Source organism: Bos grunniens, chromosome 15 (assembly GCF_055505025.1).
Source record: "Bos grunniens cultivar Pamir isolate PY7600 chromosome 15, Bosgru_T2T1.0, whole genome shotgun sequence".
Lineage (NCBI taxonomy): Eukaryota > Metazoa > Chordata > Mammalia > Artiodactyla > Bovidae > Bos > Bos grunniens.
The window spans coordinates 84,553,495-84,581,480 of NC_141179.1; the positions used below are offsets into that span (position 1 = coordinate 84,553,495).

The 27,986-nt window shown below is 55.7% G+C and overlaps 1 protein-coding gene across 1 annotated transcript; it reads left to right on the forward strand.

Annotated features, from left to right (window-relative positions):
• GLB1L3 (galactosidase beta 1 like 3) lies at positions 1–27,978 on the forward strand. The gene is made up of 21 exons (XM_086338806.1): positions 1–119; positions 570–705; positions 768–1,057; positions 9,962–10,030; positions 10,482–10,577; positions 11,131–11,239; positions 11,942–12,034; positions 13,401–13,482; positions 14,730–14,794; positions 17,616–17,700; positions 19,124–19,261; positions 19,840–19,920; positions 20,450–20,556; positions 21,495–21,635; positions 21,929–22,000; positions 22,435–22,513; positions 22,904–22,991; positions 23,731–23,842; positions 26,026–26,142; positions 26,251–26,309; positions 27,375–27,978. The coding sequence occupies exons 1-21, from the start codon at positions 97–99 to the stop codon at positions 27,394–27,396; spliced, it is 2,064 nt and encodes a 687-aa protein (XP_086194932.1). The 5' UTR covers positions 1–96; the 3' UTR covers positions 27,397–27,978.
• The last annotated feature ends 8 nt before the right edge of the window (positions 27,979–27,986 follow it).

Sequence of the window (27,986 nt, forward strand, 5' to 3'; positions counted from 1 at the left end):
CGCAGCTGAGAGGCGTCTGCGTGCAGAGGCGTCCGACCCGCTGTTCCCTCCGCCTCGGCCCGGCGTCGGGGGACCTGGGCGCCTCCTCTCGCGGGGATGGGCTCCCCGCCGCGCTCCAGGTGAAGGCCCCTCATCCCCGCAGCCCATGGGCCCTCCAGGCGCGGGCTTCCTGAGGCCGCCTCGCCGCTCCCCGTCCTCGGCCCGGAGCCTCCGAGGCCTCCCGCCGTCTGTCGCGGTCAGCCTGGGGCCCTCGCCCGGGGCGGGCGGCCTCGAGGGTCCCCAGACCTGCCCGGGACGGCAGTCCCCCAGCGCGGCGTCTGCCCCGGCCCGAGCCCGCCTCGGCCCAGCACCCCGGGAAGAAGGGCGGCCCGGTGCCCCTCCTGCCCTGTTCGTGGCCGCAGGCCTCTAGGAGGCAAAGTCCACAGGCATCCCTCTGCGCAGAGTGAGGCGGGCGGCGGGGCAGCACGGAGCCCCGCTCCCGCCGCCCGCCCGCCGGGGCGCTCCCGGGTCCCTCCGGCGCCTCCCCCGCCTGCCTGCCGGGGTCACGGGCGGTTTCCTTGTCCTTTCAGCCCCCGTCTCTCCTGGAGAAGAGTCCTGTGCGTCCTTTTCCTGCCATTTGTCTCATCGGGTTTTGCTCCTCCGGCGAAATACAGAAATAACTTCATATTCGAACACAGAAAGCTGCCTCCAAACCCGCGCAGGTCTGCCTGAGCGGGGCGGTGGGGAGGGCGGAGGCCCCTTCTCCTTTCCGGGCTGAAACGCTGCAGCGCCGGAGTCCGGAGCGCCTTGGGGCCCCGAAGCCTCGCTCTGCCCGCCCCCACCTCTTCCTCTGGGCCCCCAACAGGTTTGACTGGTCGCACCTGACGCCCCGCGAGCTGAAGAACCGCTCTCAGGGGATACAGACTGAGGAGCGAGCCGGGCGCAACCCCTACTTCACGCTGGAGGGCCACGAGTTCCTCATCCTCGGGGGCTCCGTACACTACTTCCGGGTGCCGCGGGCCTCCTGGAGAGACCGGCTGCTCAAGCTGCGGGCCTGCGGCTTCAACACGGTCACCACGTGAGCGCGGCGCGGGGCCTCCGATGCGGGGTCCCGTGCGTGCCGTTCACGGCTCGTGCGGCTCAGCCGTCCTGCTTAGGTTGCCGGGCTGCGTCCGCGGGTGGGGATCACGGGGAACAGGAAAGAAGCGGCTTCGCTCAGGAGCCTTCCCAGTAGGAGGGCCCCGGGCCCTGTAGGAGAGCTGCTTTGTGACAGATGCTCAAAGTAGACTTCTAGGTAAAGGCTTGTTTTTTTTAAACACCAAAAACATTTTGCATCGGGGTATGGCTGATTAACAACGTTGTGATACTTTCCGTGAAGGGACTCGGCCATACGTATCCGTGTGTCCATTCTCCCCCGAACTCTCCTCCCGTCCAGGCTGCTGCAGGACAGTCGGCAGAGTTCCCTGTACTGTACAGCAGGTCCCTGTTGGTTATCCATTCTAAATACAGCAGTTTGTATGTGACCTTCAAAGTCCTCAACTATCCCTTCCCCTCTAAATGCGTGTTGTTTTAACAACAATTTTTATGTCTATGAGATGAGCGCTTAGAGGAATGAGTGTGCGTGCTCAGTCGCTCACTCGTGTCCCACTCTTGCGACCCCATGGACTGTAGCCCACCAGGCTCCTCTGTCCATGGGATTCTCCAGGCAAGAATCCTGGAGAGGGCTGCCATTTCCTTCTCCAGGGGATCTTCCCAACCCAGGGAAGTTTGCCTCTTAAGATCGCATATTAGAAAAAGGCCTGTCTTAGTGCCAGCGCGTATAAGTACCCAATGGTGGTGTCATAAAGAAATGCAAGCCCAGCTTAGTCAGCGTGGTGTTTAACCTGACTGTGTGCTGAGAGGCGATGTGGTTAAGGTGTACTGACGACGATAGGATTTCTAAGCATCTTTGTGGCCTTACGTGGTCCTGACAACTGTGGGTGTACGGTCCCTACCCTGAGGGCTCTGCCAGCCGGGTTCCAGGGTCAATTTTGCCCAGAGACCTGCCACAGCCCTCGGGGGTTCGAGGCTGCCTCCAAGGAAGTGGAGCAGAGGTTCCTGCCTGCAATCACCTGGCTGGTGGAGAATAAACCACGTCCCAAGTAAAAGCCGTATTTGAAAGAGGAAGAGTGGCGGTCCCTTCATAAGGGACCATTTCCACAGATGTCCTGAAGCTGAGAAAAGCAGGAGCTGATGACGATGCGGTGACAGTGAGTCCAGAGGGAAAGTCTGTGGATGTGGCCGGAACGGACTCGCAGGAGCTCCAGGAACATGCGCCGAGGGTCCGGCAGGCAGGGAGGCCCTCCCGTGGAGCCCAGAGCCCCCTGCCCCAGGACACGGGCCCGTGTCCCCGACCCTGGGAAGAGGGGCCCAGGGCGGGGAGCGTTGTCGTGGCCGCGGAGGGCCTCCTGGAGGGTCAGGCAGGTCCCAGGCCCTGCAGTTCCTCAGGACTGGACTCGGCTTAGGCAGCGGGGTTACCTGCCTGGAGCTTGGCACCCCTTCCTGTGAGGTTTTGTCCTCACAAGTCCAAGTGCCCTTGGCAGGGTATTTCATCATTTTATGATGCAGATTGTAGTTTTCTGGTTTTCTTATCTCTTCAAAGTGACAGTAACCTAAATTTATTTCCTATATTATCTTCTTAAACATCATTACCCTTGACCTAAAATCTTCTAATTGTTGGAACAGGGACTAACGGAATGAGTTATTGTCGGTTATTTAGGTCAGCGATCCCTAAATAGCTATTCAACTTTATTTTTACTTATTTAATTAAAAATATCTTTTCTTGGCCGTGCTCTGCGGCATGTGGGACCTTAGTGCCCCAGCCAGGCCTGACCCTGTGCTCCCTGCATCAGAAGCCCAGTCTTAACCACTGGACCCCCAGCGCTAAACTTTATTTTTCCGTTTCTTGATGAGACATATGTCACCAGCAATTCGAAAGGTCTGTTGTTTTCATGGTCAGGCTTTGGGGTTTTGTTTGGTAACGTCAAGAAAAAGTAAGGGCAGTCCCGAGAATCTAGGACTTCCCGTATATAGAAGGAAAGAGCAGAAACGTGGTAGCAGACACCCTGGGGTGCCGTAATTTAACGTCCACATTGGTAACTGCATTCGTTACATTCATTCCAAAAGATTTCCATCCGCTTGCGTTCCTGGGTTAAGCCTCCACCAGTCGTTTCGGATGATTCTTATACCACATTGAAGTTTGGATGAAGCAGGGACCACTGGATGTTCCCATACCTCTGACCGGTCCCAGCTGGACCCAGAGCAGAAGCCCTTTGCACCCGAGTGTCCCCACCGCCCCCTTGTGGCAGAGCTAAGCATCGCACTCACTGAGGGGCCAGGGCTGGTCAGCACCAACCTGACCAGCACAGTGGACTAGAGGCTAGGAGCAGTAAATTGATAACTGGCTCATCTCATGTGCAGATACTTTAATAACAAAGTATTGCTGAGTTCTACTGAGGTCTTCCTGCATGCACTGAAGGGATGATAACGGTTTTTCTTCACTCTTCTGTTAAAGCAGTAGTATTAGTCGCTCAGTCATGTCCGACTCTATGCGACTGTAGCTTGCCAGGCTCCTCTGTCCATGGGCTTCTCCAGGCAAGAATACTGGAGTGGGTTGCCATTCCCTTCTCCAGGGATTTTCCCGATCTCCTGCAATGCAGCCAGACGCTTTAGCATCTGAGCCACCAGGGAAGTGCATTAAAACAGTAAGTTACATTGAAAAGTTTATTTCCTGATATTTAGCGCATCCACGGCTCTGGGATGAATTCTGCTTGGTTATGAGACATGCAGCTGTGGCACACACATGCAGATTGCTGAATTAGATTTGCTAGTGTTTTATTTCAGAGATGTATGGTAACTAAACTTGACTTAAAATTTTATTTCTGAGTGTCTTGCTCAGTTTCTAAATCAATCTTGTGACCTGACTTTATCTTCTTTTTTTATTCACTGAAAATATTTTGCAAAAGAAGTATTTTTACCTTGAATGTTTCTTAAAGTTCACTTGTAAAACTTTGTGACTACTATCTTTTGTGGTTGTGTGGTAAAGGTTTTAGGGACAGTATAACTCTCCTGAATAGTTATTATTTAGTTCATGTTTCTAAAGGGCTTCCCTCATAGCTCAGCTGGTAAAGAATCCACCTGCAGTGCAGGAGACCCCAGTTCAATTCCTGGGTCGGGAAGATCCCCTGGAGAAGGGATAGGCTACCCACTCCAGTATTCTTGGGCTTCCCTTGTGGCTCAGCTGGTAAAGAATCTGCAATGCGGGAGGCCTGGGTTCGATCCCTGGTTTTGGAAGATCCCCTGGAGAAGGGAACAGCTGCCCACTCCTGTATTCTGGCCTGGAGAATTCTATGGATGGTATAGTCCATGGGGTGACAAAGAGTCGGCCAGCACTGAGCGACTTTCACTTTTCTATTCTAACATGTTTCCTATTTTGTTCTATACTCTTTTTTCCTTTCCTATTTCAGATTGACTGGGACTTAAAAAATTCTTTCTTGGAAGTTCTACATCATCCAGAGTTTGGGGACTTTTTTTCCTGAATCTTGTATAAACTTTAAGTCTTTTCAAAGAACTAGCTTGTAGATTTATGAATCTGTCTATATAAACTTCTAATTTAGTTGCGTTTGGTTTATGAATCTTGTCTATATAAACTTCTAATTTAGTTGCATTTGCCTGGGACCGCAGACTAGGAGGCGGGACTTGGGCCTGGCTGAGACCTCGCTTGTGTGTTACAGCTGCACCTCGCGTTCGCGTGCTAAGTGCGTGCTCTGCACGGTCGGCCGCCGCGCTCTCCGCGTGTTCACTAGAGTCAGTTTTTCACCTGTCTTGTTCAAATCTATGCTCTTACCTTTCTTTTTAGCTCTTGTTGTCTTTGTCTTGTGGAGAAGTATTTTAACTCTTTCCACTGTGGCTGTGGATGGACCCTTTCCCCCTCTGGTTCAGTAACCTTCTCCCTGAAGCTGTGTATTCAGAGCCTACAACGCCGTGATTATCACATCCTCTTGAGGCTTCATTCCTTTTATTACTACTTGATGCCTCTCAACCTCTATTTGTGAGGGGTTTTCTTTGCCTTAAAATCCACTTTGCCTGCTATTTAAGAGTGCTACACTAATTCTTCCTCATGTATATCTTTTTCCATATTTCTGTTTCAACTATTTTTCAGAAGTTTTCTTTAAATCCCTTGTAAGCATCATTTAGCAAAACTTTTTCATTCTGTTCTCTCAATGTCTAGGTATAAACTTTTCCAGGCATATTTAGTCTTGAGCAAACCAATTTTTCATTCCTTCTCACAACAGGAGATCTTGAAATGCTTAGCCAGTTCTGCCATCACTTCAATTCAGTTCAGTTCTTGGAGGACCTTCCCCGTGGAGGACCCCCTCTTTTGCCGTTAACCCCACCCACCATAAAGCCACCAAGCATCACCTGCCTCACAAACAGCAGAGGAATTGTGCGAGTGAAAGTCGCTCAGTCTGTCCAACTCTCTGTGACCCCACAGACTGTACAGTCCATGGGATTCTCCAGGCCAGAATACTGGAATGGGTAGCTGTTCTCTTTTCCAGGGCATCTTCCCAACCCAGAGATGGAACCCAGGTCTCCCACATTGTAGGCAGATTCCTCACCAGCTGAGCCACCAGAGAAGCCCAATTACACCAAAGAAATTCAATTTTACAGAACAATTGCACCAAAGAAGTTGTCACGCTGTTAAGAAAGTTCTAGGGCCCACAACAGACTTCCCAACCTGGGGATCCGGCAAAGGGACTGAGACTCCCCAGGGAATCTGACTTTGGAGGCCAGTGGGATTTGATTACAGAACTTCCACAGGACAGAAAACAGACTCTCTGAGGGCACGAACAAAACCTTGTGCCCACCAGGACCCAGGAGGAAGGAGCAGTGACCCCACAGGAGACTGAGCCAGACTTGCCTGTGAGCGTCCAGAGGCTCCGGCCTCAGGCCAACAACAAGGAAGGAACACAGCCCTGCCCATCAACAGAAAATTGGACTAAAAATTTACTGAGCATGGCCCCGCCCATCAGAACAAGACCCAGTTTTTCCCTCGGTCAGTCTTTCCCATCAGGAAGCTTCCATAAGCCTCTTGTTCTCACCCATCAGAGGGCAGAGAGGATGAAAACCACAATCACAGAAAACTAACCAACGTGATCACATGGACCACAGCCTTGTCCAACTCAATGAAACCATGAGCCATGCCAGGTAGGGCCACTCAAGTCAGCCAGGTAATGATGGAGTTCAGTTCAGTCGCTCAGTCGTGTCCAACTCTTTGTGACCCCATGGACTGCAGAATGCCAGGCTTCCCTGTCCATCACCAACTCCTGGAGTTTACCCAAACTCATGTCCATCCTGTCAGTGATGCCATCCAATCATCTCATCCTCTGTCATCCTCTTCTCCTCCTGCCTTCAATTATTCCCAGCATCAGACTCTTTTCAAATGAGTCAGCTCTTCGAATCAGGTGGCCAAAGTATTGGAGTTTCAGCTTCAGCATCAGTCCTTCCAATGACTATTCAGGACTAATTTCCTTTAGAATGGACTGGTTGGATCTCCTTGCAGTCCAACGGACTCTCAAGAGTCTTCTCCAACACCACAGTTCAAAAGCATCAATTCTTCGGCACTCAGCTTTCTTTATAGTCCAACTCTCACACCCACACATGACTACTGGAAAAACCATAGCTTTGACTAGACGGACCTTTGTTGGCAAAGTAATGTCTCTGCTTTTGAATATGCTATCTAGGTTGGTCACAACTTTTCTTCCCAGGAGCAAGCGTCTTTTAATTTCATGGTTGCAGTCACCATCTGCGGTGATTTTGGAGCCCCCCAAAATAAACTCTGACACTGTTTCCACTGTTTCGCCATCTATTTGCCATGAAGTGATGGGACTGGATACCATGATCTTCATTTTCTGAATGTTGAGCTTTAAGCCAACTTTTTCACTCTCCTCTTTCACTTTCATCAAGAGGTTCCTTAATTCTTCACTCTCTGCCATAAGGGTGGTGTCATCTGCATATCTGGGGTTATTGATATTTCTCCCGGCAATCTTGATTCCAGCTTGTGCTTCATCCAGCCCAGCATTTCTCATGATGTACTCTGCATATAAGTTAAATAAGCAGGGGACAGTATACAGTCTTGACATACTCCTTTTCCGATTTGGAACCAGTCTGTTGTTCCATGTCCAGTTCTAACAGTTGCTTCCTGACCTGCATACAGATTTCTCAGGTCTGGTATTCCCATCTCTCTAAGAATTTTCCACAGTTTGTTGTGATCCACACAGTCAAAGGCTTTGGCATAGTCAATATAGCAGAAGTAGATGTTTTTCTGGAACTCTCTTGCTTTTTCGATGATCCAATGCATGTTGGAAATTTGATCTCTGGTTCCTCTGCCTTTTCTTAATCCAGCTTGAATATCTGGAAGTTCACAGTTCACCTAATATTGAAGCCTGGCTTGGAGAATTTTGAGCATTACTTTGCTTGTGTGTGAGATGAATGCAATTGTGCAGTAGTTTGAGCATTCTTTGGCATTGCCTTTCTTTGGGATTGGAATGAAAACTGACCTTTTCCAGTCCTGTGGCCACTGCTGAGTTTTCCAAATTTGCTGGCATATTGAGTGCAGCACTTTCACAGCATCATCGTTTAGGATTTGAAATAGTTGAACTGGGATTCCATCACCTCCACTAGCTTTGTTCGTAGTGATGCTTCCTAAGGGCCACTTGACTTCACATTCCAGGATGTCTGGCTCTAGGTCAGTGATCACACCATCATGGTTATCTGGGTCATGAAGCTCTTTTTTGTACAGTTTTCTGTGTATTCTTGCCACCTCTTCTTAATATATTCTGCTTCTGTTAGGTCCATACCATTTCTGTCCTTTATCGAGCCCATCTTTGCATGAAATGTTCCCTTGGTATCTCTATTTTCTTGAAGAGATCCCTAGTCTTTCCCATTCTGTTGTTTTCCTCTATTTCTTTGCATTGATCACTAAAGAAGGCTTTCTTATCTCTTCTTGCTATTCTTTGGAACTCTGCATTCAGATGCTTATATCTTTCCTTTTCTCCTTTGCTTTTCACTTCTCTTCTTTTCACAGCTATTTGTAAGGCCTCCTCAGACAGCCATTTTGCTTTTTTGCATTTCTTTTTCTTGGGGATGGTCTTGATCCCTGTCTCCTATACAATGTCGTGAACCTCCATCCATAGTTCATCAGGCACTCTATCAGATCTAGTCCCTTAAATCTATTTCTCACTTCCACTGTATAATCATAAGGGATTTGATTTAAGTCATACCCGAATGGTCTAGTGGTTTTCCCTACTTTCTTCAGTTTAAGTCTGAATTTGGCAATAAGGAGTTCATGATCTGAGCCACAGTCAGCTCCCAGTCTTGTTTTTGCTGACTGTATAGAGCTTCTCCATCTTTGGCTGCAGAGAATATAATCAGTCTGATTTCAATGTTGACCATCTGGTGATGTCCATGTGTAGAGTCTTCTCTTGTGTTGTTGGAAGAGGGTGTTTGCTATGACCAGTGCATTCTCTTGGCAAAACTCTATTAGTCTTTGCCCTGCTTCATTCCGTATTCCAAGGCCAAATTTGCCTGTTACTCCAGGTGTTTCTTGACTTCCTACTTTTGCATTCCAGTCCCCTATAATGAAAAGGACATCTTTTTTGGGTGTTAGTTCTAAAGGGTCTTGTACATCTTCATAGAACCGTTCAACTTCAGCTTCTTCAGCGTTACTGGTTGGGGCACAGACTTGGATGACTGTGATATTTAATGGTTTGCCTTGGAAACAAACAGAGATCATTCTGTCGTTTTTGAGATTGCATCCGAGTACTGCATTTCGGACTCTTTTGTTGACCATGATGGCTACTCCATTTCTTCTAAGGGATTCCTGCCTTAGTAGTAGATATAATGGTCATCTGAGTTAAATTCACCCATTCCAGTCCGTTTTAGTTCGCTGATTCCTAAAATGTTAACATTGACTCGTGGCATCTCTTGTTTGACCACTTCCAATTTGCCTTGATTCATGGACCTGACCTTCCAGGTTCCTATGCAATACTGCTCTTTACAGCATCATACCTTGCTTCTATCACCAGTCACATCCACAGCTGGGTGTTATTTTTGCTTTGGCTCCATTTCTTCATTCTTTCTGGAGTTATTTCTCCACTGATCTCCAGTAGTATATTGGGCACCTACCAACCTGGAGAGTTCATCTTTCAGTGTCCTATCTTTTTGCCTTTTCATACTGTTCATGGGGTTCTCAAGGCAAGAACACTGAAGTGGTTTGCCATTCCCTTCTCCAGTGGACCACATTCTGTCAGACCTCTCCACCATGACCCGCCCGTCTTGGGCAGCCCCACACGGAATGGCTTAGTTTCATTGAGTTAGAAAAGGCTGTGGTCTATGTGATCAGATTGGCTAGTTTTCTGTGATTATGGTTTCAGTGTGTCTGGCCTCTGATGCCCTCTTGCAACACCTACCGTCTTACTTGGGTTTCTCTTACCTTGGACGAGGGGTATCTCCTCATGACCGCCCCTCCTGACCCTTGAACATGGAGTAGCTCCTCTGGGCCCTCCTGCGCCCAGAAATCCCATGTCTGTTGTTATTTTGATTAATTTTTAGCAATATTTGGTAGATATATATAGACGTTTATGGTTTTTACCTTTTCTTTGAATTTCTAATGGAAATGACAAACGATAGGATGGTGAGTGGGATAATTTATGGATAAATTCAAGGGATTTAGAATCATAGGATTATTGGCAGCTTGGAACACAAGTAGATGACTAGAAAGGACCTACTGAAAATAACCACTGTGTGTGTGACAAGGTTTAAGTACCAGCGGAAACTTCAGCTTTTTCCACAACAGAGCTCTCTCAGGGCTTGGGACTGACCTGGCAGTTTGGAGGAAAGAAATAAAAGCATGCTGGTTGTACTTCCCTCTTCCCTGCCACAGCTACGTCCCGTGGAACCTCCACGAGCCGGAGAGAGGCACATTCGACTTCTCCGGGAACCTGGACCTGGAGTAGGCTCTGTGACCCGGCCGGGCGGGGCCCCACGGGGCAGAGGGGGCCGCGGGGGGAGCCTGTGCCGGCCCCACGCCCTCCATCATGACCCCGCCACCCCCGGGGCGGGCCTGCCCCCCCTCCCCGAGTCCAGCCCTGCAGCCGTCCCCAGGTGCCCGGCTCGCAGGGTGGTCCCCGCTGGGCTGGGTGCCTCGGGTCAGGCCCTCGGTCAGGACTTTGTGCCCCGGGGCGAGGCACTTCCTTCTGCTCGTGCCCCAGAGCAGCCGCCCCAACGTCCCAGGCTGGGGGCTTGGCGGTGACCCCGGGAGGTGTCTCTGCTCTGTGGGGGGGTGTCCTGACCTCAGAGTCCCCAGCCCCCCAGGGAGGGCCGGGCCGGCAAGGGGAGGGGGCACTGGGCGAGAGGCCCTTGTGCTCCGCGAGCCCTGAGAGTTGGTGACCCCAACCCCCTAGGGCCTTCATCCTGCTGGCGGAGGAGGTGGGGCTGTGGGTGATCCTGCGTCCAGGCCCCTACATCTGCAGCGAGATGGACCTCGGGGGCCTGCCCAGGTGAGCGGGGCCGGCCAGGAGCTGTGGCCTTGGTGGGGCTCTGCTGGCCCTTTGGTCCAGTCCGAGGACAGTGGCGCCTGTTTTGGGTCTCGCTGTCATCACAGCAACGCGGGTGGTGATGCTCCTCCGTTATCCCTGGAGCTGGTGGGCTCCCCGTGTGTCCACACTCCCTCCAGTGGACAGTCTGCCTCCTGGTCAGTGGAGGCTTTGCCCTCCGGGACGGGTGTGTCTGTAGTCCGGCTGAGGAGCAGGACCCACACCCTGCAGGTGACCTGGGGCTGCTTCATTCCTGCTGTCGGCTCCTCTCTGTCCAACTCCTCGGCCTCAGAGGAGCGCTAACTCTGTCCCTAAGCCTGTGCTCTGCTCACAGCACAGGTTTTTCATGAATTGACAAAGAAGGCAGGAGAGTGTTCATAGACCCTCACAACGCCTGTCCTTAGGACGCCGGTGTGCAGCTCCTCCTGGGACGGGTCCGAAAGCTCCCGGGGCCCTGGACAAGAGGGTGGGCCCGGGACCCCACCCCGCCTGCTGAACTTGCCACCCCACACCCCAGCTGGTTACTGCAGGACCCCACGTCGCAGCTGAGGACCACCAACCGCAGCTTTGTGAACGCTGTGAACAAGTACTTCGACCACCTGATCCCCAGGGTGGCTCTGCTCCAGGTGAAGACAGACGGCTGCATCCCGCGATCCTCTGCTGCAGGACCACAGCCGTCCTGGCTCGAGTCCGCAGAGAAAGGCGCTGACAGCCTGCGGCAGGAACTCCAGACCCCCCGCCCCGCGGCGCCTTTTCTAGAGCCAGCGTCCCAGCTCCAGCTCAAGAGTTGAGCGTGTGCCCCTCACAGGGGCGGCCGGGGGTCGCCCGGCAGAGCTGCAGGGCTGGAGGGGGGCGGCTGCCACTCTTCTCGCTGTGGGCTGGGCTTCAGGGAGCAGAGACTTAGAGTGGAAGGCAGTGGGTGAGATCACCTTCAGCCCTGAAGGAGGTCTGCTCGCACGTCCGGGGCCCCGTTGGTGCTCAGCAGCCGACAGGGTGCTCTGAGGAGTGGGTGCAAGGGAGAAACAGAGGCTGTGAGGGCTGCCGGCGGCTCAGGGGCTGGGGCCCCTGGAGGGGGCTTGTGGGCGGAGCCAGTGTCCCCTCCGGCTCGCTGGGTGGTTTCCATGGATGGGAACCAGTGGGTCTGGTGGGGGAGGATGGGGAGCGGGAGCAGAGGGGCCAGCATGGAGCCCTGCCTCCCAAGCAGGTGGACGGCGGGGGGTGGATGCCCGCTGGTGGATGCCCGCGTGCCACGGGTTTGAGGCCCGTGAGTGAGCGGCTCCTGGACCGGGCTTGGGGAGCTCACCCGCTGGCCTGCGGTCCTGTCCCAGTACCTCCAGGGAGGCCCCATCATCGCGGTGCAGGTAGAGAACGAGTACGGCTTCTTCTACAAGGACGAGGCCTACATGCCCTACCTGCTGCAGGTGAGCCGTCTGCCGCCCTCCGGCCGGGCGCCCACCCTCCGGGCCGCGGGGCCGAGGCTCAGCGTCCCTGTGAATCCGCCTGCGGTCAGGGCAGCCAGGGAGGCCGGGGCAGCGCTGGCATGGGGTGAATGTGCGGCTTCTTCCCTGCCGTCTCAGGCTTCCTGTCGGAGCCGGGAGGGCAGGGGGAAGCGGGGTGGAGGGAGTGCCGGGTCCTGGGCCAGTGACCGTGCCGCTGCGGCCTGTGACGTGGGCACCCTCTCTTCCGCTGTCTTTGCCGTCTCGGGGGCGTCTCAGGTCGGGGGGCACCCGTGGTCCCGGTGCTCTTCCCTGGGTGAGACCCTCGGCCCCCAGCCCACAGGAAGCAACCAGGGCGTGAGTGTAAAGCGGGGGTCCCATGTGTCTTGCTCACTTCGGGCAGGCGCAGTGGGGGGGCCCTGCAGCCAATGTCACCCCCGGCCCCCCACGTCCGTCTCATTCAGCAAGATTCTGATTCCTCGATCTGTAGACTGTGCCTGTAGACTCACTGTGGGCCCCAGGCTGGCTTGGTGAGCGCAGGACGCACAGACAGGGTCCTCCGCCCGGGCGTCTGTCAGCTGTGTGTTCCCTGAGTAAGCATGGCTTCCAGATGGGACCGCCCTGGCCCACCTCCCCGGGAGGGTGTGCATCCCTGAGTCCAGACAGGACCCGGCTTTGCGACGCTCACCTCTCTCGGCCCGCAGTCCCGCCGCCCTCCCCAAGGCTCCCCTGTCCGTCTGTCAGTCTACACGTGTGTCCAGTGATGGCTGACTTCCTGTCGCGTGTCCAGTGATTGCTCACTTCCTGTCGCGTGTCCAGTGATGGCTGACTTCCTGTCTGCCCCTCCGGCTGTCAGCCGTCTGTCCGTCATCTGTCTGTGTGTCTGCTGTCTTTCTGCCTGTATGTTAGCTATCTATAAATCTTATCATTTATCTATTATCTACCTGCCTGTGTGTCATCTGTCTTTACGTCTATTGTTTATCTGTTGTCTATAGATCCATCTCTGTATGTCTCATCCATGTATCTCTCTCTCCACATCTCTCTGTCTCTCCCCCGATGTAGGAACCCCCATTCCCTCGTGGACTCAGCTCTGACCTCTTCATTTGAGCCACGGCCATAGGGTACCAGGGCTCACCCCCACCGTGTGCCCACCCCTGGGAAGACGGCAGGCTGGCCGGAGCCCCCAGCCCCCCGCTGCGGAGCGGCCTGTGCAGAGTGCCGACGCGGGCCTTCCTCTCTAGCACCCGTGCTGCTATCTGAGCCCCGGCATATCTGCCTCCTACTTGCCTTGTATTTCCCTCTTTCAAGGAAAACAAGGTGGTGATGTCATCCTGTCCGACTCTCTCCACAGGCCCTGCAGCAGAGGGGCATTGGAGGGCTGCTCCTGACCGCGGACAACACAGAGGAAGTGATGAGAGGACATATAAAGGGAGGTAGGAACCCAGACTTGTTTTAGGGGAGACGCGAGGCTGCGGCAAGACCACTGACTCCTGAAGGAGCCTCAGCAGGGCCAAGCGCACACCCACGCCCGACCCCAAGTGCCCAGATGGCGGGCCGAGGGTGATGTTGCCCTGGCGAGGACTCGGGGTCGGCGGTGGACATGGGCGTGATGTCGCCTGGTGAGGTCTTGGGGTCGGGGGTGGACCCGGGCGTGATGTCGCCTGGTGAGGACTTGGGCTTGCGGGTGGCGTGCCCGCGGGCGGGCTCCCGGGTCCTCACTCCTGACGTCTCCCTGGAGCCTCTTCCTCGCACCTTTCCCTCTTGCCCAGTTTTTCTGTGGCTTAGGGTCTGGGCTGGAGCTGGAGATGCTCAGAGTCAAGCGTTGCCCAGCCTAGGAGCTGTGTAGCAGCAGGAGGCAGTGCTGAGTGGGGCCCGGCCTCCAGAGCCAGCTGGGACCCTGGCTGCGGTCACCGCGGGCGCGCAGTGCCCCCAGGCAGCAGGTGGTGGGGGGATGTCGCCGAGCAGTGGAGGACAGAATCAAAAGGCTACAGCCACAGGGGCAGTGACCAGGGCAGCATGTGTCCAGGGCCCCTTCTTGGTGGCATGCCCACTCTGTTACTGCTGACCATGGACCCTGTGCTGACCGTGGAGTGTGTTGACCATGGAGTGTGCTGGCTGTGGACCCTCTGCTGGCCGTGGATCCTGTGCTGGCCACGGAGTGTGCTGATTTTGGAGTGTGCTGACCCTGGACTCTGTGCTGACCATGGACCCTGTGCTGACCATGGAGTGTGCTGACCATGGAGTTTGCTGACCATGGATGCTGTGCTGACCTTGGAGTGTGCTGACCGTGGAGTGTGCTGACCGTGGACGCTGTGCTGACTGTGGACACTGTGCTGACCGTGGATGCTGTGCTGACCTTGGAGTGTGCTGACCATGCAGTGTGCTGACCGTGGAGAGTGTGTTGACCGTGGACACTGTGCTCACCACGGGTCTGGGGGTTCCAGGTCCACGTGAGTCATGTGACCTTGATCTAGTCCACTTCTCTTCACACAGCAGGCTGCTTTGAACTGCCCTTCTTCCCTCACGTTGTCCCCGAAGTGCCAGGGACGTGAGGGCATGAGTGGCAGCCCTTCCCACGTGCAAAGGGAGGAGCCGCTGCTGCCCCTTCCTCCGAGGGCGCCCCCCACCCACGTCAGGGGTGGCGAGCCCCAGCAGCCCCCCGTCCTCTCTGTCTCTGCAGTGCTGGCCAGCATCAACATGAAGGGGTTCAAGGTGGACTCGTTCAAGCATCTGTACAAGCTGCAGGTAGGTGGCGGCTGCGGGCCTGGGCAGAGCTGCTCAAGGACAGGCCTTGGGCCCAGCTTCCGGACCAGGGCCGCTTGTCTCGGGCAGTGCGGGGAGTGCCTCCCAGGAGGCCCCAAGGGACAGAGGGGGGTGAACGTGGATGCCTGGCATGGGGCCGTGGCTAAGAAGTCTCCCCGGAGGTGCGCTGGGCAGCTCTGCCCCCTGGCCCCGTGAGCCGCGCAGTGGATGGACACAGCGCCGGGCCGGCGGCCCCTCTCCCGGCTCAGCGGGGCCCGGTGCTCGGGATCAGCTCTGCTTCGCCAGAACTCTGCAGGCTCCCTGCGCCTGCAGACCCACCCTGCCTGCACCCCCTTCCAGGCGCAAACACCCCTGTTGTGGCCACAGCGCTCTCCCCTCAGCCTCCACCCTCCTCCACAGTCTTTTCTCTTTTTTTAAGATGTTTTGATGTGGACCATTTCTAAAGTCTTTATTGAATTTGTCACAGTATTGCTTCTGTTTTCGGTTTCTGTTTTTTGGCCAAGAGACATGTGGTCCCTAGTTCCCTGACCAGGGATCTCACCCACACCCCTTGCGTCAGGAAGCCAGGCATTGACCACTGGCCCGCCAGGGGCGTCCCCTCGGTTTTAGCCCTTTGCTCACTGGTTTCTGCATCTCCGGCCTCCTTGGAAGCAGGGAGCTGTGCTGAGGGCAGCGCCTCCCTTGTTGCTGTTTTCCTCTCGTTCCTTTAAAAGCAGTTTTATTGAAGAACAATTTATACACTGTTGAATCCGCCCATTGAAAATGTATGATTAGCACGGCGTTTTGCAACTGGCACCTGTCTAGAAGGCCTCCTCCTGCAGTCAGCTCCCTCCCTCCCTCCGTCCCAGGGAGCCGTAATGGGCTTTTCTGGACCTTTCATCAAAACGGGGCCTCGGGTATCCAGTCTCTCATACTGCCTGACGACTCTGAGGCCCACGTGTTGTGGCCTCAACTGCCACTGCGTCCCTCGCGACGGCGGCGCTGCATCCCCCCGAGGACAGCGGCCGCTTCCCTCCCGATGGAGGAGCTCCCGCCGCGCACGGACCTCAGGGCCCTGCTCCCCGCCTCGGTGGCTGACACAGGTCGCTTGCGTTTTGAATGCTGACCCCTGCTTGCATTCTGAGGCTGCATCCCCCTTGGTTGTGGGGTAGTCTCATTTTATATACTGGTTTCAGCTCGTTCAGATTTTGTTGAGGACTTTTGCTTCTGTGTTCGTGAGGAATGCTGACGCTTGGTTTTCTTTTCTCGAAATGCCTTTATTCGATTTTGGAATTAGGGTCATGCTGACCTCATAAAATGCCCTCCTTTTCTATCTCCTGGAAGAGATTTTGTAGAAATGTTAGTATATCTTACTCACCGTTTGGTAAAATTCACCATTGAGCGCATCTGGACTTGAAATTTTCTTTTTCAGAGGGCTTTTTATTTAGTTTCCTGATGGATGCAGCATGGCTCAGGTTAGTCCCTCTTGAGTGAGTTCCAGTAGCTCGTGTCTTTATTCTGTCCTTTTTCACCTGTACTTTGAATTCATGACCGTAGAGTGTTTGTAATGATTCATGAATATCCTTTGAATGTCTTTGTTGTAAGTAATGATGACCTTTCTTCCACTCCTGTTATTGACAATTTCATGTATTTCTTCTTTTTTTAAAAATCTTGGTCAGTATGACTTGAAGCTTATCACTTTTGCTGATATTTTCAGAGAACCGTATTTTGGCTTTTTTCTCTATTATGTTTTTCTTTTCTATTATTTCTGCTGTAATCTTTAACATTTTCTACCTTATGCTTCCTTAATGGACAGAATTTGCTCTACTTTTACTAGGGTTTTTTTTTTTTTTTTTTCTGGTTGAAGCTTAGGTTACTGACTTGAGACTTTCTGTTTTTCTAATACAAGCATTTAGTGCTATGAATTTTCCTGTGTACACTGGTTTTGCTCCATCCCACCAATTTTGAAATGCTGTATTTTTTTTATTTTCAAGTGATGTTTTTAAAAATGTTCAGAGCATTAAACTTTCATTGGATTTAATTACTAAATTTTTGTTTCTTTACTCCATGTGTCCGTTGGAAGCATATTGTTTAATTTGTCAGCGTTTGGGGATTTTCTAGATATCATTCTGTTGGTGATTTCTGTTTTAATGCTGTGAAGATCCAAGAACCTACCTGGTGTGACTGTTCTTTCGTGTCTGCTACGGTTTGCCTCACGGCTTATGCTGTGGCCATTCCTGGTGCGTGGCCCGCGCGCGTGCATGGCGGTGCTCTGCGTCTGTTTGTGCGTTTCCATCAGGTCAGGCTGGCGGGCGTCACTGCCAGGTAAGCTCTGCCCTTTCTGGTGATCAGAGCTCAGGCCATCGATCACTGACGGAGAGAGCTGACGGCTCTGGGCTTCTGCGTGGTCTGTTCCCCTCTCAGCCTGTCCTCACCAGGCCACAGGTCCCCGCCGTCCTTGTTGTGAGCGCAGGATGCCCTCGGCAATAGCCATCAGGCTATTATTTCCTTTGTTTTACTCTTTGGTTTATTTTCTGCTTTTTTCTGATTTCTTGAGATGGGTAATCAGCCCCCACCCCCAGTTTTATGTTTCTTTTTGTCCCTTTGTCTTAATACACGTGGGGTGTGTTTTTGGGCCTGTGGGGAACAGGAGCCACTGCTGTGGGTGGTTGCAGGGGTGCACTGGGTGAGGGGCAGGGAGCGTCCATGCCCAGCAGGGACGAGTGGAGAGGGAGCCCCTCAAATGCTGACTTGTCATCTTCAGATCTTCTGATCTCCCTTCTTCCCGGCATCAGACTTAGCATTTGATTTGGTTTGTTCCTAGAGACACAAGCCCATTCTGATCATGGAATTCTGGGTCGGCTGGTTTGATACCTGGGGAATCGATCACAGGGTGATGGGTGTGAACGGTGAGTCTGCCGTGGTGTCTGACCTGCGAGGGTCGCTCACCTTGCCCCGCTCTTCGGTCAGCTCTCGGACCTGCACCTCCTGTGGAGGGGTTGCGGCCAAGCCTGAGGGCGTGGGGGCCTGAGCCACTGGCTCCACGCCCTGGAGGCTCGCTGCTCCATGGATGGACAGGTGGTTGGGTAAACAGTGATGAGTCCCCCACCCCTGACCAAGCAGGTGCGGGGACAGAAGAGGCAGGGCCAGCTGCCGGGGGGGTCCCGCACGGTCTCTGAGGGCGGGATGCATCTCCTGACAGTCACAGAGGCCTCTGCAGCTGAGGGGCCAAGAGGTGAGCGTGACTGGAGATCCTGGAGCCAAAGCAGCAAAGCTCTCAGGCCCAGCTCTGTGGCCCCAGTGAGGTGGCCCCTGAAACCTCCTCCTCCCGGGAGCGCCGTTGTCAGGATGAAGTGTGGCGATCTGGTAGGCCGCCCAGAGCAGTGCCTGGAGGAGGCTGTTAATAGAAGTGTTTTTCTACTAACGGTATTTACAAAAGCAAGCTCACTTGTACTGGAAATAAAGACAACAATCGAAAGATAGTAGGTAACTGAGAAAGGCCTGCTTTGAACGGCAAAATAGGGAGCAAACAAGAATAACTCCAGACGGCCCCCAGTCAACACGGGTTTCCGACCACGTGTCTGTCGGGCACTGTGCGTGTTTCTTCCTATCAGTTAATTCTCATCCATGTGTGATGGGGGAGGGATGAGGACCCTGTTCAGCAGGCAAAGGAGCTGAGGCTCTGAGAGAAAGTGGGCTGAGCACGGCCAGACGGACAGCGAGGCGCACAGCCAGTGCTGAGCCACACCTGGCGAACTTCCAGCCAGGCTGCCTCCTTTAGGGCCGGCGTGGAGATGGCCGTGGGGCACAAATGAGACGGCGGCGGCCACTGCCCCAGAGGCACCATCCGAGCAGGTGGTTAGCAAGAATAGATGAATTATTTGTATAATTTCAAAAATTTAATGGACATGCGATCCTTAAGTGATGTAAAGGCTCTCAGGCTGCTATTTAATAGATGTAGCTCAGAGTGAAATTCTCTGGGAGAAGTAACTTTTGGAAAGGCTCTTAGTATTGGAGAAGGGAATGGCGAGCCACTCCAGTGTTCTTGCCTGGATAATTGCATGGACAGGGGAGACGGGGGGGCTACAGTCCGTGGGACTGCAGAGAGTCGGACACAACTGAGTGACTAACACTAGCTTAGTATGGACAAGCTTAGTTTTCTAGGGTACTTGTGGTCGATTCCGCCTGCTGTCTGGTTAGAATCTCCGTGGACTCTGAGGGACACACGGTTGAGCTGGCTGTGGGGCAGCACCAGAGAGGAGCGGCTTTCCCAAAGGTTCTGTCGTCTCTGAAGTTTTGACCTCTGCTATTTCTCGTCTTCCTCCTCTGCAGAAGTTGAAAAGAGCGTGTCTGAATTTATCAGATATGGGATCTCCTTCAACGTGTACATGTTCCACGGGGGGACCAACTTTGGTTTCATGAACGGGGCCACGAGTTTCGAGAAGCACAGAGGTGTTACCACGAGCTACGGCAAGTGCTCTCCGGCTCGGCCGCCCTGAGCCGGGGGCCCCAATCTACACTGAGCACCGAGAGTTCCCTCCTCTCTCTGTCTTCCTTCCCTCTGAGATGTGCACACTGCAGAGAGCAGGCTGACCTCGCCACAGAGGGGCCACCGTGACCTCTCACTCTGCCCTGCCCGTCCTGATCACGGGCCCCTGACCTGGGCTCCCGGCAGAACCCGGGGTGGTGCCGTGTGGGCCCCAGAGGCCTCCTGGGCGGCCGGGCTGGGGGCAGATGAGTGTCTGTGAAAGGAAGCAGGGAAGGCCTGGTGGCCGTGGCCTCAGACCCGGGCATGGCTGCGGGGATGGCCAGAGTGGTCTGGGCTGGGAAGTCGGCTCCCACCCACTTCGGGGGCCCCAGCCCAGAGAAGGCGGCCGGTGGGGGGGCCCCGGCCCAGCGAAGGCGGCCGGTGGGGGGGCCCCGGCCCAGCGAAGGCGGCCGGTGGGGGGGCCCTGCCCAGAGAAGGCGGCCGGTGGTGGGGGGGCCCCGGCTCAGTGAAGGTGGCCGGTGGGGGGCCCTGCCCAGAGAAGGCGGCCGGTGTCTTGCAGACTACGACGCAGTGCTGACGGAGGCTGGGGACTACACTGCCAAGTACTTCATGCTCCGGAGCCTCTTTGAGTCCATCCTGGGTACTCAGCTGCCGTTTTGCTGGGGGGCTGGCCATACTTGGGAAGTTGTGGGAGTGGGTAGGAGAGGGAAGGGTTCCCTATGGGCAGAAACTTAAAAGTGCTTGTGAGGGCAGGGGCTGCCTTCATTCAAACCCTGGTTTTCCCACCTGAGAGCCGCGTTGTTTTTAAGCCCTTTAAGGGACAGCATCTTCTCTGTGAAGAGAGTGGTGCTTGTCCGCTAGAAGTTGGAGCGACTGTTGACAAAGCTCTCTGCATGGAGATGCCCTCATGCACCCCTGAGAGTCACCCTGTGAACTGTATCTGTGGAGATCACCTTAGGGGTGCGCCTCCCAGATGCCAGGGAGCCAGGCAGGGGCAGCGTCCGGCAGAGACCTCCCGCTCTGAGCTCCCAGGGGGTCTGGTCTCCCAGCGTCTCACAGCTTGAGGAACCCCGCCGGGCCGGGACCCCGTCTCCCGCGGCGTGAATCCGGGGAGGGCGGGGCAGCGTGGGGAAGGAGGGGATGCTTCCCGCTGCCCGTTTCCTTTGCAGTCAGGCCCCTGCCCCCTGTTCCGAGTCCCACTCCCAAGGCGGTGTACCCCTCCTTGAAGCTATCTCACTACCTGCCGCTGTGGGAGGCCCTGCCTTACCTGCAGAGGGTGAGCACCCTGGGCTCCGGGGACCGGGGGTGGCTACTGGGGACACGGGGGCTGGGGCCGGGCCGAGGCCACAGAGCAGGGAGGCCTTCAGGGCTTTCTGTGAAAGTGGGGACATGCTCCTACGTTTTGTCCACGTTTGGCACCAGCGGGCAGAGCCGGGGTGCCTCCTGGGAAGACCGTGAACGGGTGTGAACTGAAGAGTGGGGGGCCTGGGGGGGAGTGGGATCACAGAGACCCCTGCTCGCAGGCCCTGTCCTGAGCGTGGCCGAGCCAGCAGCCCGTGCAGCTGGGCTCCGCGTCCTCTCCAGCACCACCTCGTCCGACGGCGGGGCCCCCCAGCTCCCCCCAAGACTAGGGTCCGTGTCCGCGCAGAAGAGAAGGAGAGCCTTGCTTGGAAGATGCCGCTCTGCTTTTGTTCGTGTTAATCTGTTTTGCGCGTGTTGCTTTGGCTGTGCCAGGTCTTACTCACGGCTCTTTGTTTTACTCGCCGTGCGGGGGATCTTTAGCCGTGGCACATGGGAGCTAGTTCCCTGACCAGGGACTGAACCCGGGCCCCCAACACGAGGAGCACAGCGTCTTAGGCCCTGGGAGACGTTCCCTCTTGAGCTCACAGGGTTTCTCCTGTGCTGAGCCTCCTGCCACTAGTGAGGCATGCCACGCACACTGTGGATGCGAAGTGCACGCTTGCTCGATGCGTTGCTTTGCTCCCTGGCAGTCGAGCTGGGACTCGGTTGTTGACGCTGCTGGTTCTCAGGATTAGAGCGGGGGCCCCTCTGCCCGCCCCCAGGCTCCTGGTCGGTGGAGACTAGGGCACAGGTGTCGTCACACGGAGTCTCATCAAAGGGCTCTTGGGGACCGTTAGGAGGCATAGCCAAGCTTGCCCAGGGTCTTAGAGAGAAGGGCCTGGTTCTCACCCCAGCTCCCTGCCCACCTCTCAGCCGGTCACCTCTAACGTTCCGATCAACATGGAGAACCTGCCCATCAACAACGGCAACGGCCAGTCCTTCGGGTTCGTGCTTTATGAGATGACCATCTGCTCCGGGGGCCGGCTCCATGCCAACGCACAAGATGAGGCTCAGGTGGGGCTGGGCGTCTGGCTGCAGGCAGGACATCGGCCCAGCGCCACCTTGGGGGCTGCCGTGGGCCCCTTTGCTGTTTGATATGCTTTTAAGCACCTCTGTGTGTGAGGCTTGACTGGGGTGGAAGAGGGCCACTTTACCTGTCACGCTGCAAGTCTGCTGGGGCCTCCGCTTCTGGCCGCCCGTGGACAGCAGGCTGGTGGCTGCCTTCCTGGAGACCGCCCCAACCCTGATCTCCCTGCCCCCTTCCTCTGGGTGGGCCTGTCCGTCCGATGCCAGCCCTTCTTTTGCAGGTGTTTTTGAATGAGACGAGTTTAGGGATTCTGACCGATGTTTATCGGGACATAGACATTCCTCCAATCACGGTATGTAACTCGAAAGTCGAGTTGCGGCCCTAGACTCGGGCCTGCAGCGCAAATGCGCTGTTTCTGAGGCAGACCCTCCCATCTCCCCGTCTGCCGTGGGGTGATGGGCCCCTCAGGGTCCTGGCAGAAGGACTAGGCTGCGAGTCTATGTGCAGCCCCAGCCCTCATGTGTCCTGCGCTTCAGCTTCTGCACTTGGGTGCCTGTGGACGTTTCCTGCCAAGCCCCTGGCCGGCGCTGTCACACCGCCGCTGAGCCCCAGGCCTCTGTGAGGGCGGGCCAGGCAGGACCCTCTGAAGCAGCAGCATTCAGGGCCCTTGGGGGGCCTCGGCTTCTCCCCTTCGCTTGTTTTCCCCCTGGGACTTTGAGAAGACTGGGCTCCAGAGGAAAGCCTTCCGTGGCCATATATCCCCATGAACTGGTCTGTCACAAGCAGGAATGTCAGCTTCTAAGGATCCTGGTGGAGAATCAAGGACGAGTCAATTTTTCATGGAAAATTCAAAATCAGCGGAAAGGTGGGCTCTGGTAACAGCCGTGCCCTCCCCGCCTCGTGACTTGGACCCGAAGACTGAGGGTGGGGTTGGAGGGAAGACTGAGCCCTGGCAGAGGTGGGGCCCTGGGTGTGGGGACCAGCGGCGTCTGTCCCCACCCTCCGTCCTGTCGACTCCCACTGCTGGGGGGGGCGTCCTGGCTGTCTGCAGGGGGACCCTGCCCCTCTGGGGAATTCCAGGGGAAGTTCAGGGCTTGGGTGGGAAGCTTTCCTGGTGCTTTGGAGACCCTCAGGCATGCAGGTCAGACCAGTCCGTGCCCTCCCGGGCTGAGCCCTGGTCACTGATGACTCCGGACTGTGAGTCTGTGCTTGGACACTGGAGAGTGTCCTTACCTCTGCTGTCTCCCCGCTGCAGGATTGATCGGACCTGTTACTCTGGATAAAATCCCCCTGAACTGGTTCACCATTTATTCTCTGGAACTGAAAACGCAATTCTTCAAGACGTACGTTCCTTCTAACCCTAACTCTAACCCTGACCCTGACCTTTGTCCTGGCCCTGGGTCTGGCCTAACCTTGGAGACCAGGGAGCTCGAGGCCTTCACCTCCTCCCTTTGCAGATGAGGGTCCACGATTCATGGCCCCAGAGTGAGGTGCTCAGGGTTATCTAGGATCCTGGTTCCAGCAGAGCCCCTAACAGAGAACCCCTGTCCTGAGGGAGAGGCCTGGGGTCAGCTTGTCCTGTGGGGGGGCCAGGGATCAGCCCATCCTGTGGGGGAGGTCGTGGGGAGGTCAGAGGTCAGCCCGTCCTGTGGGGAGGTCAGGGGTCAGCCCATCCTGTGGGGAGGTCAGGGGTCAGCCCGTCCTGTGGGGGGGCCAGGGGTCAGCCCATCCTGTGGGGGAGGTCAAGGGTCAGCATGTCCTGTTGGGGGGGCCCGGGTCAGCCCATCCTGTGGGGACCCGGGGTCAGCCCATCCTGTGGGGGAGGTCAGGGGTCAGCCCGTCTTGTGGGAGGCCCAAGGTCAGCATGTCCTGTGGGGGGGCCAGGGGTCAGCCCGTCCTGTGGGAAGGTCAGGGGTCAGCCCGTCTTGTGGGGGTCTGGGGTCAGCCTATCCTGTGGGGGGGACCAGGGGTCAGCCCATCCTGTGGGGAGGTCAGGGATCAGCCCGTCCTGTGGGGACCCAGGGTCAGCGTGGGCCTTGGCACTGGGAAAGGCTTTCCTGCCCCTCATGTGTGGCCCCCCAGGCTCCGCTCTGCACGCTGGAGGCCTCTCGGGGGCCCCTCCTCGAGCCCTGCCTTCCACCTGGGCACGCTGATGGCTGGCTCCTCTCCACAGGACACCTTCCTCCAGCTGCTCGTGAGTGAGTGCCCCTCCACGCACACCTGTCCTCGTGGAGTCTGGAAGGGAGGCCCCCGCGTTCTTTCCCTTCCTCATTTCAACCAAGGTTTCCAGCAGGTTTCAGTCTTCCTAAGGTTTCATTGTTTAAGAAATAATAATCAGAGCACAGTGGAAAAGTTCAAACAATAATAATACGTAGACAGCAAAGATGTGGGTTCTCTCCCCGCCCCCCAGCTCCTCTCCACTTCCCAGAATGCGGTGCGGCCAATGGTTTCACGTGTGGTTTCATGAGTAACTGCCTGACACATACATGTCACCTTTTTACACTAATGGGATGTTCCATAAAGTGTATTCTCCAACTTCCCTCCTTTCCTAGGATATTATTTTTTACCCGGTACATCCTCTATTTGTAAACACCTGCATAATACAAAGCACAAAACATGAATGCACAGATCAATAAATTATCACAGGCAACACATTATTACAATAATGAACACTGTACGATCACCCCTGAGATGGACAATGAAACATTGCCAACACCCCTCCCAGCGTGCAGCTCCCCAACAGGTCCCAGTGCAGAGAGCAGCTAGTCAGTGAGGCTCCCCGACAGTGTTTCCAGATGAAACCTGGGTGTGTGTGAGGCGTGAAGGCTCCGCTCCGCTTCTCGCCTCCTCTTCCTGGGAGAGCCGGCGCCTCCCGTCCCATTTCCCTGTCTTCCCCGGGGTGTTGGGCCTCGAATATCCTTGGATCACAAGCAGATGTCTAAAGCCGCATCACTTTTATGGTTGTCAACCGTGGCGTTCATCCCTAGTACTTCGTCCTTGTTTCTGGAAGCAGAAGCCCTGCTGTTTGAAAACAGCACTGCCTGTCACAGGTTGGGAGTTTCGGGCTGCCCCCCGGGTGGCAGGGGCTCTGTGCCCCCTGGACTCCTCTCCGCGCTCCATGCCTGGGAGCCTCAGGCTGCCCCCTGGACTCCCCTCCATGCTCCATACCTGGGAGCCTCGGGCTGACCCCCAGGAGCCTCGGGCTGTGCCCCCTGGACTCCCCTCCATGCTCTATGCCCAGAGCCTTGGGCTGTGCCCCCCAGGAGCCTCAGACTGTGTCCCCCAGACTCCCCTCTGTGCTCCATGCCCGGGAGTCTTGGGCTGCCCCCCAGGAGCCTCGGGCTGTGCCCCCTGGACTCCCCTCTGTGCTCCATGCCCAGGAGTCTTGGGCTGCCCCCCAGGAGCCTTGGGCTGTGCCCCCTGGACTCCCCTCCATGCTCCATGCCCAGAGCCTCGGGCTGCCCCCCAGGAGCCGCAGGCTGTGCCTCTTGGACTCCCCTCTGTGCTCCATGCCCGGGAGCCTTGGGCTGTGCCCCCTGGACTCTCCTCCATGGTCCATGCCCAGAGCCTCGCCTGTGCCCTCCAGGAGCCTCGGGCTGTGCCCCCCAGGAGCTTCGGGCTATGCCCCCCGGACTCCCCTCTGTGCTCCATGCCTGGAGCCTTGGGCTGTGCCCCCCAGGAGCCTCGGGCTGTGCCCCCCGGACTCCCCTCCATGCTCCATGTCCAGAGCCTCGGGCTGCCCCCCAGGAGCCTCAGGCTGTGCCCCCCGGACTCCCCTCTGTGCTCCATGCCCGGAGCCTTGGGCTGTGCCCCCCAGGAGCTTTGGGCTGTGCCCCCCATGAGCCTCAGGCTGTGCCGCCCGGATTCCCCTCCATGCTCCATGCCCAGAGCCTCGCCTGTGCCCCCCATGAGCCTCGGGCTGTGCCCCCTGGATTCCCCTCTGTGCTCCATGCCTGGGAGCCTCGGGCTGTGCCCCTGGACTCCACCCCCGCCCCGCGCTCCATGCCCAGAGCCTTGGGCTGCCCCCCAGGAGCCTCGGGCTGTGCCCCCTGGATTCCCCTCTGTGCTCCATGCCTGGGAGCCTCGGGCTGTGCCCCCCGGACTCCCCTCTGTGCTCCATGCCCAGAGCCTCGCCTGTGCCCCCCATGAGCCTCGGGCTGTGCCCCCTGGATTCCCCTCTGTGCTCCATGCCTGGGAGCCTCGGGCTGTGCCCCTGGACTCCACCCCCGCCCCGCGCTCCATGCCCAGAGCCTTGGGCTGCCCCCCAGGAGCCTCGGGCTGTGCCCCCTGGACTCCCCGCCGCGCTCCACGCCCGGGAGCCTCGCCTGTGCCGTGCAGTGGCTGTGTTCTCAGGTCTCCAGCCTGCTCCCCTTGCAGGGCTGGAATCGCGGGTGTGTGTTCATCAATGGACGAAACCTTGGGCGCTACTGGAATATTGGGCCTCAGGAAGCGCTTTACCTGCCTGGCTCCTGGCTCCAGCCCGGCACCAACGAGGTGGGTGGCCCCAGCCCCCCTTTTTGGGCTCAGACCTGCCCGCACCCCAGGGCTGCTCATCCTGCGCGGGGCTCACCCTTGCTTCCGCCGCCCTGCCTGTCCTTCCAGATCGTCCTGTTCGAGAAGGAGAAGAGCGGCTCGGGGGTCTACAGCACAGACGTCCGCAGGTGGGCGGGGTCGGGTCCGCAGGTGGGCGGGGCCGGGTCCTGACGGCGTCTGCACTGCCCGAGTCCATCCCCGGGTGCACTTTGAGGCGGAAGACAATATGCAGAATATCACACAGCATTGCCTACAGTAGCAGGAATTGAAAATATCCTAAAAGGCAACAGGGAAATCGTTATTTTATTGTAGTAAATTCATGTGATACTGATTTCAGCCTTTAAAAGTCTCCACGGTCTTCAGTGATGGATGAGCCAGTTAGATGCGCAACCTGCAGCATGTTTTAGTATCTGCTCAGAAGTGCTTCTGGGGCAGATACAAATAAAGTAAACGCATTCTATTTGCCTCTCCATACTCAGCTGGGAGAAAGGGAACTGTCTTTGGCCAAAGAGAGGGTGAAGAGAGAGCGTACTGTATGTTCTGTCTGCAGACTCCTGGTGTGTGTGTGTGCGTGTGTGTGTGTGTGTATTTGTGTGTGTATGCATGCATTTGTGTATGTGTGTGTGTGTGTGTGCACGTGTGTGTGTGTAGTTGCAGGGGTGCAGGGGCAGTGAGCGATGTCTTCAGGCTTTTCGCTCCAGTCTCTGTGTCTCTGTGGTGGTCTGCTGGGTCATCCAGTCAGAGAAGGAACAACAGTGTGCTTGTTGGTTGTGACACGCGTGTGACAACCGTGCCTGGCATGGAGCATCCGTCTTTTGACTCCTGAGCCGTCTGTGTGTAGTCAAAGCTCTTACTGGTCGAGGACAGATATTGGTGACAGAAGCCCCACGGTCATGAATACTGCAACCAGCTCTCTCAAATGGCAGCGCTGGGAGGCAGTCCCTTATGGCCTTCCCTCCATGTCTGAGGGGACTGATTCCAGGACCCCCGACGGTGCTCAAGTCCCTCACAAAACACGGTGAGCAGGCCATCTGCATATGACCCACACACATCCTTCCCCGTACCGCACTTTCAATCCTCTCTGGATTACTTATAACACCTAACGCAATGTAAGTGCTAAATACATAGTTACTGGCCCGTGGTAAATTTAACTTTTGCTCTTGGGAATTTTCTGGAATTGTTTTCCCGAGTAGGTTTCGATTCTCGGTTGGCTGAACCATGGATGTGTTACCTGTGGATGTGGAGGACCAACTGCGCTTATAATCAAAATACAGCACCTGGCTTGAACTCAAAGCAGAGCACCAAAACCAGACTTACCACTTTGTTATGTTGAGTAGAGGTTTCAAGAAGTTTAGCAAGTGATCTGGTGTCCCGAGGGAAGAAGGAACCATCCTGTTTGGCAGGAGGAGGAAGTGAGACTGCCTTCTTCTCCACTGTTGGGAACGGCTGGCTCGACGAAGGAGAATTCTATCATGAACCACACAGCTTCTCCAAAGAACCTTATTCTCTGGGGCTTTAGACTCAAACCCACGCAGTCTGTGGAGAAAACCAGAAATCAGAACCATCAGATCACAAGAACGTATACCTCAGATACGATGTGCACATCATTTCCAAACATGAGACCTATGCCCAGATGGAAAACTAAGGCTCAAGGAGATGTGTCCTTTTTTTGATGACCATCATGTCTCTGATCCACTCTTCTGCTTTCCTATCTCTGCTCTAATTATTTTCTGTTGTTTTAAATTGTGTATCTAAATGAGGTGATGGAGGTTTACTAAACTTATTGTGGTCGTTTCATGACGTAT